This window comes from Caenorhabditis briggsae (assembly GCF_000004555.2).
Source record: "Caenorhabditis briggsae complete genome, chrX, whole genome shotgun sequence".
Taxonomy (NCBI): Eukaryota; Metazoa; Nematoda; class Chromadorea; order Rhabditida; family Rhabditidae; genus Caenorhabditis; species Caenorhabditis briggsae.
Window position 1 is genome coordinate 775,261 of NC_013491.2, and position 13,209 is coordinate 788,469.

A 13,209-nucleotide genomic window follows, 5' to 3' on the forward strand; every position below is an offset into this window, starting at 1 on the left:
TTATCTAGCTGAATACCCCCCATTACAAGTTTGTTAAATTCAACTTTCTCATTTTTCCTTTTTATTTTTGTTTGCCTGATTTCGAATGTAGTTCAAAATCCTCGCATTCTTGTAAAATGCTTTCTTGCTTTAATCCCGCTGAATTGAGTATTTAACTTTATTATTCATCAAAGGATTTATCACAATGTGGGGTTGTGGGTCCGGGAAAGGGTTAGAACGGTAATCTAGACTGTTACAAGAACATGTATTCTATTATAATTTACTCTGAATGCTGTGGGATTTAGGGAACATCTTAACATTGATACAAAACAAATGATTATTAAAATTCAGTACTTTTTCTTTAGAAGAAAACACTCAGCACATTGCTGGTTGGCCAACTGCTGGCAAAAGGGTGATTGTGACGCTGGTTTTTCCTGCAATTACCGACTGCACATATTCCAGGCATCGCCCTTTGACATATTCCTCATCAACGTAGATGATTTCGTCTCCGACTGTCAGCATCGGTGATAGCGATGGGAGGGAGACTCGAGAGATGAAAATGCCGGCTGAAAAATTTTCAACATAAACGTTATCTGAGAATGCAATTTATTGAAAAAAGATGAACATCGTTGAAAAAAAAAACTACGGTAGGTCGCTCTAGCGCTTTTAAGAAAAATTTAACTAGATATCCGCTCAAGTTTTTTTTCCTGACCATTTCAGTAAGAATTTATTCTTGTTTCTCCCATTTTGTGAGAAACACTTAGATAAAAAATTAGAGGTATTTGAGAATAGGCGTCTCAGTAGAGATATGGTAGACCGGAAAATTACTATAAGAAACTAACCACGCTGCCCAGCCACAACACCGGTAGCGATATAGAATCCGAATGGGCCCGGCATCATTTTCTCAACCAATACTCGCCGGAAACCTCTTTGATCTAGTGCCACCAATTGAGCGCGCACACTTTGGGTTCTGTAGGAAATCGTCAAACTTTTATATGTGATTTTTATACTCAATTTTCTTACCCGTACTCTCCTTGATCGTATTGTACTGGCATAGAAAGGCCCATCGGTGGTGGTCCGGTAGTTGTGATATGTGGAATGTTGAAATTCTGTGGAGGAGCGGCCACCAAGTTGGTGCGACGCAAAAGCGTTGGCTGCCGCTCAAATGATGGCTGGGGTGGGGGTTGTCTGAAAACAAATGGTGCTCATTAGAAGAGGGGATGTGCGCACTGGTGTTTTTTAGAATTGCGAAATCGGAACGAAATAATAAAAATGAAGTAAGTGATACTAACCTCTGCAACTCCTCCTGCATCATTTGGAACTGAAGAGCTCTGTATGCAGTGAGCTCATCCGAGTTTTCTAAGTGCAATTGGCAAGATGATCCCATCAATGGCGCAGTTGGTAATTTTCGTCGTCTCATACCCATGTTGAGATTCTGAAGGTTTGTAGTTCTACGTTTTTTGTCGTTTTCTTTTAATTCTCACTGTGATATGAAGATTATCCAAACTTCCAGGAAGCTGATTAACTGAAGTCATTAGTGGGGAATGATGAAGAGAAGTTTGTGGGCGGACTGATACTGGCGGCTGTGGTTGTTGAACATCATAGTAATCAATGCCCTCGTAGTATGACTTGGTTCCACGTGGCAACGACGAGCTGCGTTGGCGATAGCGGCGTTGGAGTGTATCGTTGACACTCTTCCTGATAAAAGCGTCACGGAATGATTCTTGAGGTTGCTGAGGAACATTTCTGGAAAATTCAAGTTATTGCGTTGATCAAAATTTGAAGATTTTGAAACCGTAATCTCTGCATGGCAAGTGTGTATGATGGTGGCTCTAAAGCTTCCAGCTGATCCGCATAGGTCGGTTGAGGCTGTGGAGTAGAACTGATCGGAAGACGACGGTTTGGAGTGCGTTCTGGAAAAAAGGATATTTCAGATTCAGGCCCCCATCAATTTGAAACTGAATGTTGCCATTTTTTCAGACTTCCTAGCAAACAAACAAACCACATGTTCATTCAGTTTTTCAGTAAGCAACACGCGTGTTTTTTTCCGTCTACTCGCATCTCATATTTTTAGTTCACCCCGCTATCTTTTTTTAGGGTCTTTCGGCTTTGCATGTCATTTAAAGAAAAAAGAGAAAAATCTCAACTATTCCTCTCTAGCACGAAAATCGAAACCTAAACAAAATGTCCGTTTATATACAGTTGTCTCCCAAGTCAAATCAAATCTGATAGGAGATTTCAAATAATTTTCTAGACATTCGGGTGCAGGAAACGCAATGAGGAAAACCAATTAACTCACGGAGTGTTCCTGTTCGTTGGTGGGACAGCGGAGATCCTCGATTCACAGTCGGAGCGAACTCGTTCTGTTTGACTTTCAAAGGAGAATCAGTCGAATTTTGAATGTGACCCGTCGGCTGTTGGAATGCTGTGCTGATTTGAGAAACTCCGACAGCTGAAAACCGAGCCGGATAAATTTGTTATTTCCTTTAAAAAAATGTCGTCGGGGGGGGGTCTCGACAGCGAGTTATGAAACGAGAAGAAGAAAAAAAATCTAGTATTGTGTATGTGTGAAAAAATTGCTAGTATGTTTGGAAATGAGTATTTTGTTAGATTAAAAAATGCGAGATTATTAATCGTTTCCGTTAGAACTCAATATGTTTGGAAAAATTTGAAAGGTAGTGCACGGGGTCCCACAAAATATTTCCGAACTGAAAATAAAATGTTTGATCTACCGAAAAAAATTTGGCGCAAACACTATTACAAGCCTAAAGCCATATTTTCATTAGTTAGTGGCTATAGAATCCTGTATGGTCCTTTTCCGAAAGAAAATATTCGAAAAATGACCGATTTTCAAGGTTTGACACAGAAAAAATGTATCTCCTCTTTCAGTTTTCGACATATTTTGGAATTTTGTAGCTCAAAAGAACCGCAATAATTTACTCTTCATTTTTTATGGATGAATTTTTAATTCGTCTGACAGAACTTTTTTATATTAAAAAAAACCTCACGAAATTGCACGAAATCGCATTTTTGCGTTGTTATTTGATTATAAAAAAGTTCTGTCAGACGAATTAAAAATTATTTTTTACCGGAAAAGGACCATACAGGATTCTATAACCATTAATTAATTTTTTAGAAGCATTAGAATCGTCTTGAATCTCCACAAAATCAGATAAAAAATGCTGAAAATATGGCTTTAGACTTGCAATTGTGATCGCGCCCAATTTTTTTCGGTATATCAAAAATTTTATTTTCAGTTCGGAAATGTTTTGTGGGAGGCCGTGTAGTGTCCAACTTTGGGACGAATTTTGATTTGTACGTATATTGGAATTCAGCTGAACTAGCAAAATGTTTCAGTTCAAAAAAAAAAGTAATTTAATGATTAGAACCTGTACCAAAAAGCCTAGAAAGACCCTTTATCATTCTTATAAAAAATAAATGAAATGGTGTTTGTCTTCTTCTCTGTTTTTCATTCCGTTTCCCAAGAAGGGAATTTTAATAGAGGGAAAATCCTACAGACCAAACTTGGTTTTTTTCAACTTGAAGTTCGCAGATCTAAAGAACAATAATAAATATTTTTCAAAAAGTGAGGAGCGAAGCGACAAACTCGCGCCGTAGGTGCCCCAGCCAGTCGTAGAACAAACAGTATCGAAAATTGAGAATTGCTGTTTCATCCAACCAAAAAAGTGGAACTAAAAAAAGTTTCCCGATATTTTCCCACAAATTTTCACATTAAAAAATGAGTGATGAAACCGAGTTTTTTGACATTTCAGAAATTTTTGGTAAAATTTTCGAAGTTCGAGGTACTGGCTCTAAACTACAAAAAACTACAAAATTTTCGGAAATTTAGCGACCGATTATTCTCAATTTATTAGAAGTTAAAGTAGAAGTTTTCAATCATCCAAACGTTTTAAGAAATTTTCTTTTTTTTCCGTGTTTTTTGTACTCTTGAATCAAAATTTCATCAAAAATTCTGTAAACACTCTAATAAAAAAAGTTACGATTTACCAAATTATTAACTTCTTTCTTCTCAGATTAGGTTAATAAATCTCTGCTTTTTCACAGTTTTAGCAAAAATTTTGAATCCTCAACATTCCACTTTTGTTCTTTTCGATCTCACCTGAATTCATAAGCATTTCCTGTGGATCATTCCTTGGTGAGATGTGTGTGGAGGAGGCTCCGCTGGACGTCGATGCCCCACTATCGACTTCATCAGCAAATCGGACTCGATACTTTGTCTTGCCAGCCGGTGGTACTGATTGCTGTTGTGGCTGCAGCGGCAAGCGACGTGGCGTAGTACCGTATCCAGCAATTTTACGAGCCGAATTTGGAGTCAAATAGTCAGCCGAAGATTGACTCCGAAAGTTTTGATAGGATGGCTGTGGGAGGTCTTAAAAAGATCAATAACGTTTGAGTAGTTTTCAATTAAACGTTTTACCAGGAATTCTGCGTTGTGTAGTGACTTGTTGTCCGTTGACCACTCCGTTGACCGGCGTTCCAAACACTGATCCTGCCCTCGGCGACCCTTGATCACAATCGGCACTTATTCCGCTGTCCGTGTCGCTGTCTTGTGGGGTCAGATACCCTGAAATATTGAGTTTAAGTTCATCGACGAGACAGAATCTAAATTTATTTCTCATTTCCTAGAAAGTATCATTTGCTCTGGGGAAAAGTGATGTTGAACAGAAGAGAGTGCAGGCTATAAAAGGGCAAAAGAGGGAGATGTAATATGTCCGCATTATAAATGAAACAAAACGAAGTGAAAACGGAGCAGCACAAGACAAAGACCTAGGTTCTTAACCGAGTCTTAACCACTGGACGTTTGAAATAGTGTATGATGCCAAAAACTGAAGCCATTCGGTTTGAAAAAAGTGGAACGTGACGCTTTTTTGGCGGCACCGAGCGACGAGGGGATAAGGAGAAGAAGAACAATGAGTTTAAAGCATGTTTGGACAGAATTATTGATGACATCTACCGAAAAGCGAGCAGGAAGGAAAGATAGTAGGAAGACACACAGTCAAAAAAGAGAGTGCAACACCCCTCCTCAGAGGAAAGAAAAAACTTTTGGCACATTCTTCGTGTGTTTTTTTCTTTATTGGAGGGGCACAGAAGTGAAGTGGTTCATTTTGATAGACACTCACGGAGAATATCAAGAAGATAACTTCTTGGCCAGAAAAAAGAGGCGATACTTGTTTTTTTGAATGTCTGATCGAATGAACTTCTTCACTTCATATTACTTGTGACGAGTTGAGTCCTTCTCTACCGTAATCGAGTTTATGAAAACCGACTTCCCATCATAAATCTGACATGAGTGCTCGGAAAAAAAAGGAAAAAATGAAAGAGAACAAGAAGAAGAAAAGGGAATGAACCAGTATTCTGAATTTCCAAGAAATGATAACCTCCAGATACAGCCAATTCACCCACTCAAAGGTAAAAAGAAAAAGAGACCGAGAGCACAAAAATCTCGTCTCCCAAAAACGTGGTCTTTGCACCACATACACCCAAAAATATATTCAGAGGCTCTCTTGTCCTGGATGCTCTTTCTCAAAATGCAATAAGCAGGAATGGGATGGTGGGGCAGCCAAAAGGGGGCCGGACACTAAAACGCACTTTTGGAGAAGGAGGTGGGACCTGGATGAGGCTCCAGAAGGCAGAGCAGGCGACACCAGTCATGGCTAGAAAAAAAGTTCCTCTGAATGTGAGCCTTCGGAAGAGAGCAGAAATGGAATGTCAGAGTCGAGTTTCGGTCTCGCTTGAAAAGGTCCGCCCTTTTCTGGCCGAACACAAAGAGTAAGCATTTGAGATGGGTTACAAAAAAATAGGAGAGAGAAAGAGTCCTCCTACTTTCTTTCTTCACCCCCGAAAATATGAGTGAGCGTCGTCGTCGTCGTCTTGGTGTGCTCTCGTCACACTGAAAGTGAGAGCAAAAGCATGTCTTAAAATTGAAAAAAGAACTCAGGAGCACTTTTCAAAATTGGATGTAAAACTTCTGCACACCCTGGATCTTGAGTCTAGAACCCACAGTAGGAATGAAGAAAAAAAAAGAAAAGAGTGCTCTGAAATAAAAAGTTTTATGACTTTTCTTCTTTTTTCTTCTTTTTTTTTCTTTCAATGTCAAAAATAATTTATGATATCGAGAAGAGGAATGCAGCAAAAAAGTATATTAGAACGCACGAATAGTTAATTAAAAAGTGACGTACCTCCTTGATGATAAAACTGACCACGTCCAAGGTTTCGAGGCTTCGGTGGTGGCATCGGTGCCTGACGATTACCAGACGACATGATAACACTGAAACTGTCAAATCTGAGATTGATGACATAAAACAATGGTTGAGAGATGGGGAACAAGAAGTGTAAATCAAGAAACATGGTGGTGGTTGAACAACGATAAAATGATTAACTATCGGCCTGGTTTAGGTATCAACCGAAAAATGCCCCCTTTTTTGAATGGAATGTGACGACATGCTGCTGCAGAAGTTAGAAGAAGGGAAAAGCGAAGATGAACTAAGGGATATGTGAAAAGTGACACCGTTAATTGGATATCTGTATATACATAAGTTGGAAAGGGAGAGAGGGACACAATCGTGACTGACACTGGTGCTCGGACATCTAGAAATAGGAAGATTAGAAAATAAAACCTAAAAGATGGTAAGATATCTATTATAATTTGCTCTAAAAATTGGAATGGTTCGTTTGAGAAGTTTTGGAAATCTAGAAACACTGCAGTGTCACCCAAATTTTTGAAAACATTTTTTGCTACGAAAATCTGCTTTTTTAGATCTACGTGACAGGTTTTCCGAGTAATTTTATTCCGTTATCGGTTGTTCAAAAAGCTACGAGATTCTAAAATTTGCAACAGAAACTTTTTTAGCGTCGAAACGAAAAATAAAAAATTCAAATACAATTCGAAATTTTAGTAAGAAAATTTACCTAAAAAGGAGTTCAAAAAAAGAAAGTCTGCGACAGTTTGCTTTATAATTATCAGATGTGTAAAACTGAAAATAGTGAATTTTTTAAAAGGAAAAGTTTTAAAGTTGTGTAGCTGATATAATTAAAATGATCTACAGTAATATATATGCTCGTATTTGAAGTTAGGAACAAATGCCTTTTCTGACAAACTTTTGATAATTTCAAGAAGCTCTATAAGGGAAATGATCTTCAGAAACTTTCAAGACGAGAAAACATATACGAAAAAGGACAAAAAGGCATTCCAAAACTTCTTTCAGTCAATCTAATGTTTGAACACGACAAACTTACACAGCTTCACGTCCCTCTCCACCCCAAAAAAACTGTTTTTTGTCTGTTCGCATGAGAAGATAAATCGTTTTCGGGTCGTTGCGGTGTGTGGGGAACTTAATAGAACTGTCTCTGGAGACAGATTGATCAACAAAAGGTCATACAACAAACATAGAAAATATCCTGAATTTTGTGATAACGTGTAGGCGGAAACAGAATTACATGGACTCCATTGACGTTTTATAACTGAATAAAATGTCAATTTTGGAGAAGACAATGTGAGTTGTGCTTTTGGTGGAAAACCCATTTAAAATATTGCCAGTGGGGTAATCTAACACTTTGAATGACGGGAAAACGAAGCTTACATCAAAAGTTAGGCCTCCGCCTCATTCTGAACTAATCCCTTACCATATGGTTCTGATGCCTTAGTAGAACGATGTACTTGGTCTTAAAACAAGGTTTTTGCCTTTTTTTTCTAGCAAAAAAAATAAAAGAGGAAGAAAATATATTTAATGTGGTATCACATAAATCTATCGTAAAAATGGGGAAAAGTAAATGTTCTCTAGGTATGAGCTAATTTATGCTGAATCGGTAATCGGGAATAAATTGGCATTTTTGCGTTCCGATAGGAAATATCTCCACGGAAAATTTTCTAGAAAATTTATGACGTATCAGCTTGTCTAAGAAAAACGTCAATAAACCAGAAAAAAAAAGAAAAATACAACTTTACGCAAGACTCACTATAGTCAAGGATTTCAACTGATTTGAGCACCCAAAACCGGAAACCTACACCCCTAAACAAACCAGAGTTTTTGATTGTGACGCGTTTTGATGCACTCCCTTTTTGGACATGTCGTGTAATGTTTGTACTGATTGGCAAAAGAAAAAAAGAGGGTTTGGGGTGTGGAGCGGTTGAAATTTCATAGGGTTTCCAACAAGAGCAGAAGAAAGGTAACACTAGACTTTTGAGATTAACAGATTCTGTCTAGAAGACCATTACTTGAATATTCATGGAAAAATGTTTCACATATCTCTTGGTTGCAAGAATAAGTATACCTAGTATAGTATATTCTCAACTTGTAGACATACTCAGGTATATAACGCAACCAGCTTCTGGAAAAAACCCATAACTTTGAATTTCTACTTCTTCTTCTATTCTTATTCTTTGAAACGTTCTCTACCCATTCAAAAACGTGTACGTTTTGAATAGTGTTGGGGACGACGCCGACGACGGTGGTTATAGCAAACAATGAAGAGCTATTTAGGGATTTATTTCGGCGCGGACAAACACACAATAAACACTTGTTCCTTCTATTCAGGAAACTACTTTTTTAGTGAAAAAAATCATTGATGATCAGAAGGGTGTATGACTACCAGAAGCAGAGATAGGGAGTAAAAAAAAGTTTCGAAGACTAGCCACCCCCGAGGACACAATTTCTTCTCTTCCAACATAATTATGTTTCATATTCTGCACTGGGCAGAAAAGGAAGCGAACCCAGTAAAAGGCGAAGGGTCACTTTTTTCGAAAATATCTTAATGCTTTTTTTTGACGCAACACTTTTTTTCACGAAGAGTTAATCGCGTAAAAAATCTCAGAAGGATCGTTATCGGGTTTCTGATTTACACCGTTTTCTTTCTTCTTTTCATTTATTCATATTTCGCACCGGTCACCACCATTAAATGAATTACATTGAATTCATTAGAAATATTTTTAAGGAAAATCTTCTGAAAAAAGTTGAGTTAAAAAATAGAAAAAAGATTCATGCCAAAATGACGTGATAAAAGAGTCAAGTTGTTCCGGGCTCAAAAAAGTGAGACGCAACGAATAAGAAAGTTTGTGATTAAATTAGTCTGGTTAACGCCAAATGCAGGAAAATGCGTCTTCTTCCTCGTCTTCGTGCGTTTTTTTTTCTCTCTGCGACATTTTTCGAGTGGACAATTACAATTGCAATTACCATAACAATTACCTGGTAAGCGAAACGCGGATCCCGACGAAATCAAGTGTTTTTGTCTGATTTTTGACTAGTTTTTGTTGTTTTATAGGTTTTAAGATGTCTGACACACACCTCAACTTGAAAAAAGTTAGGCACGTCGTCGTCAGAGTTTTATCAATATTTAATGACTAGTATTAGGATGTGATTCACGTTGAGTGGCCCAAAGATCTTTCGACTTCGGAAACAAGCGGAGATTGGAATTAGGAAATACATTTTGAAGTTATTCCGAAAAAAAACATTGTCCTGAGTTTTAGGAAAGTATTAATTCGCGTTGTTAAACTGTTCAAGTATCTAGAAAATGATTTTTCTCTACTTTAAAAAAACCCAAAAAATAAAACCATTTTCTTTTCACAAACCGGAAATTATAAACTGACTGAGTTCTGAAAATGAGAAGCCTAAATTTCTCAACCCAATCAACAGTACTTTCATTAAATTTCTCATAGGAAATTGCAAAATCCAAGAGTTTTAGTTCCTTCAGTGGAGATTCTTTAATGAATCAAATGAACTCTTGGAACCTGAAAAAGTACCAGTTCGTCAAAAGTACCAAGCAATTTTCCAGCGGAAATTAGTTTGGAAAAGGAGTCATGGTAAAACGTTTTAGTGCTTTAAAACGCTTTAGTTCTTTCCCAAGTTTATGTTTTAAGAGAAGGTAGCGAAAAACACAATTGTGTGAAATAAGGGGAAAATCGAGGCTGGAGAAAATTACATGTCTTTGTTTGATTCTTGTTTTCTTGATTTTCTCGAGATCACAATTTTGCTTACGATTTGGTTTAAATTGAGCTTAAAATGAAAGACCTAAAAGCTAGAAAAGGGAATAAATGCGAACTGGAATGCTGAAAAGCGAGACCAGGTGGAATATATAGATCAAAACCGGGGTCCTAAAGCCATTCCAATTTAATCACAGAAAGCAGAAATTGGATTATTGTTAATAACTTTCTCCTCTTTTCCCAATGTCTCAACATTTAATAACCCTACCTAATGTGATTAGGTTTCCGTCACACTAGACTTACAACTTGGCGGTGTTACTGTGAAACAAAAAACTGGATTCCCAAAAAAAATAACAAGGACTATGGTGACGACACTTGCCTTTGGGACATGACTCTCAACTAATCCTTCCCACTATCAAAACCCGGGTTACTTTTTGCTGTCATGGGATGAAGAAGGGGTTGAGAAGGCGAAAAAAAAATGTAGAAATGGAAAAGCATCGTCTGGTCTGGAAAGTTCTAAAGTCATCGAGTAGGAGGGGCGAAGACAAAACAAAACAAACAAGTGTGAAAAGACGGCCAACAGCCGGAGATAGGGGCCCGGCAACACATTGATCCCACGGGAGAAATGAAAAAATGACAAGTATCACGGAAAAATACCAACTATGTATATATCCATGCCGGTTCTTCATTTTTTCGGTCGTTTTTTTAGGAGGCGACTAAAAACGATGAGGGGAGCGACAAGCAAAAAAAGATTCAACAAAAGCTTCAAGTATTTATGAATAAGCAAGAGTGACCTCAACCTTTTGAAGGAGCACCGAAGATAGAAAACGAAAAAGGGGGGAGCGAAAAAATGTGAGTTCTAAGGAGCATTTATTTTTACTCTTTTTGCTGACACCGCTTCGGCTTCAATTCGCAACTCTCGTTCTTCGCATTTTTCCCTCCTGTTTTTTGCCTACCCTATTTCATTCAATCTTTCACTTCTTCCTCGCCCTTCTCCTCCTTTTTTCCAACACCTCGGTCAGCCGTGGTCACTAAACAAGGGATACTTTTTTTTTTCTTCTCCTATGCAACAAGTCAGAGTAAACCAAACAAACTCAATGTCAATGTCTCGGTTAGAGACCTCCTCGGAGCTTTTTTTGGAAGGAGGAGAAGAAGGAAAAGCACGCGTGCAAGTGACACCCTTTTCTTTTGTCTTTTTTCGTGTTTTTCTAGAAATTGTCGAACTTCTCCTGAATGTTAAATGTGTTAAAAAATGGAAGAGAATCGAATTTTCGAAACGAAAGTACAAAAGATTGGATGTGGAAAACGTTTGTGTAAGCAAGTGCAAACGTTCAAAATCTGATTAAAAAAAAGATTTGCATTTTGAAATTTTTTAAAAATTTATTTCAACTTGTATGTTGTTAATATAAATGTTCTTTTTTCAAGGCGGATTTTTTAGATTTCATAATTTTGAACTTCTCATTCTAGAAACCGGTCCCGGGACCAAATTTGATTAAAAAACGTTTAAAATGCTGATTTCCAAGTTTTCAACATCAATAATATAGAAGTCTACATTTTGATGGCTGAACACGTTTTTTGACATGCCTAAAAATGCGTCTTTGTGAATCATATCGAAATTTCAAACAACTCAAGCATTTACAAAAATTCAGAAAAAATATATATCAGAATTCTATAATATGCGACGCCGTTCCATGAGTATAAAAAATGAGTATAAAAAATGAGTATAAAAAATTGAAAAGATTACGGTAATATATTTATAAAACGTAAAGCTCAAAAAAGGCCTGAACAGTGAAATGGAAATTTCAATATTGTATTTGTTGAAAAACGTTTTTTAAAAACTTCACTGTACTAGAAAATATAGGGATATCAAAACATTCACAAATCAAGTAACCGTCAAGAAATTTTGAAGGACGGACGTCCCGGCCTCAAATAGAAAACGGGCTGGTTGTAGTAGTCTCGAGGCAAATTTGCATTTCATTTTGATGATGATGCGAAGAGGCGGGTCGGGCCGCCAAAAAATTGCGGTGCGAAAAGGAAAAAGAAAAGGTAAAATGTCCGTACCCAATATTTAAAGAAATCAGCCAGGCTTCCGTGCTTTTCCGTTTTTGGCTATTCAAAAAATGGAAGTAAAGACGGGAGAGCAAAAAGAGGAGTAAAAAATTGGTTGACTAGTTTTTAGTGGGGGAAAAAGAAACAAACTTAAAAAGGACAGGGGGGGGGGGGGGTAAAGAATGCGGGGAGAAAAAAGTTTGCTATTTTGCATGAACAAAGTGTTTTATGATTGTTGAAAGGTACGTCAGGAAAAAGTAAAGTCGGAAAACTCCAATCAAGCGGATGGATGGCTCCCTTCTATGACAAATGTCGTAAATCTACTGTATACTTGATTAGAATTCGGGGGAGATAGATGACAAATAGAAGGAAACCCGAAGAGAATGTGATGAGGTGTACCGTAATACCCTACCACTCGTAAAATCTACCACAGAAAAAATTTAACGCCACCACCACTTTGATGAAATTGAAATGAGAGACGGCAAAGGAAAAGCGCCAAATCAAGATCCGAGGGACCGAAACAAACCTCTCGACACGATTTTCAAGTGGCTCATTTCTTGCTCATTTTGCCTGTTGGGAGGCGGGCTCGGTCTCAAGAAGGAGAATCTAGAAGAAAAATAACTGATGTGAGAAGAAATGTCGAAAATAATAACAATTATCGTATAACTAATCACATGTTACAGTATGCCGCCGGATATTTATTAAAAATGAATAGTAAACGAAGCCAATCAAGCTTCGCCTCAAGCTCTGCGCGGAAGATTTCTGTTTTTTTGAGTAAGTAAATGTGAAAAATGGAAAACATGTTTTGCGGCAAGGCACGTTTTTGTTTTGTAATTCTTGTTAAACAGAGAGAAATGCAAGGATGTGTGAAATATTGAGCTAATAATAATCAGAAGGTTTTTTATGTCTTGTTGAAGCTTTTTCATGATCCGATGATATTCAATAGCTATTTCAAGCAATTCTGACTTGACTAAAAAAATGACAAAGTAGGACAAAAAAAAATCAAATCGTTCCATTTTTGAAAATACGATTGTCATCAAATGTTTCCTAAATTTTTCCAGATTTTAAATTTATCAAAAAAAAAAACAAGTTGTGTTTTTCGCAAAAGAAACTGACTTCTGAAAATTCCCTAGTCACGTCAGAATCAGGAACTTGCAGAAAAACTCTTCAGACTAAGAAAAAAGGAAAACATACGGCGGAATATTTGAATCCTAGGTGTTCAAATGTTGTGATTTATTCATCAG

The 13,209-nt window shown here is 37.3% G+C and overlaps 1 protein-coding gene across 1 annotated transcript; it reads right to left on the minus strand.

Moving 5' to 3' along the window:
• Nucleotides 1–354: 354 nt before the first annotated feature.
• CBG16414 lies at nucleotides 355–6,348 on the minus strand (the record flags this gene model as incomplete). Its single annotated transcript, XM_002643613.2, has 10 exons — nucleotides 355–545; nucleotides 822–949; nucleotides 1,003–1,167; nucleotides 1,272–1,414; nucleotides 1,464–1,725; nucleotides 1,775–1,892; nucleotides 2,279–2,431; nucleotides 4,100–4,369; nucleotides 4,418–4,564; nucleotides 6,180–6,348. 10 exons carry the CDS (start codon nucleotides 6,346–6,348, stop codon nucleotides 355–357), a joined length of 1,746 nt encoding a protein of 581 aa, XP_002643659.2.
• Between the last annotated feature and the right edge of the window lie 6,861 nt (nucleotides 6,349–13,209).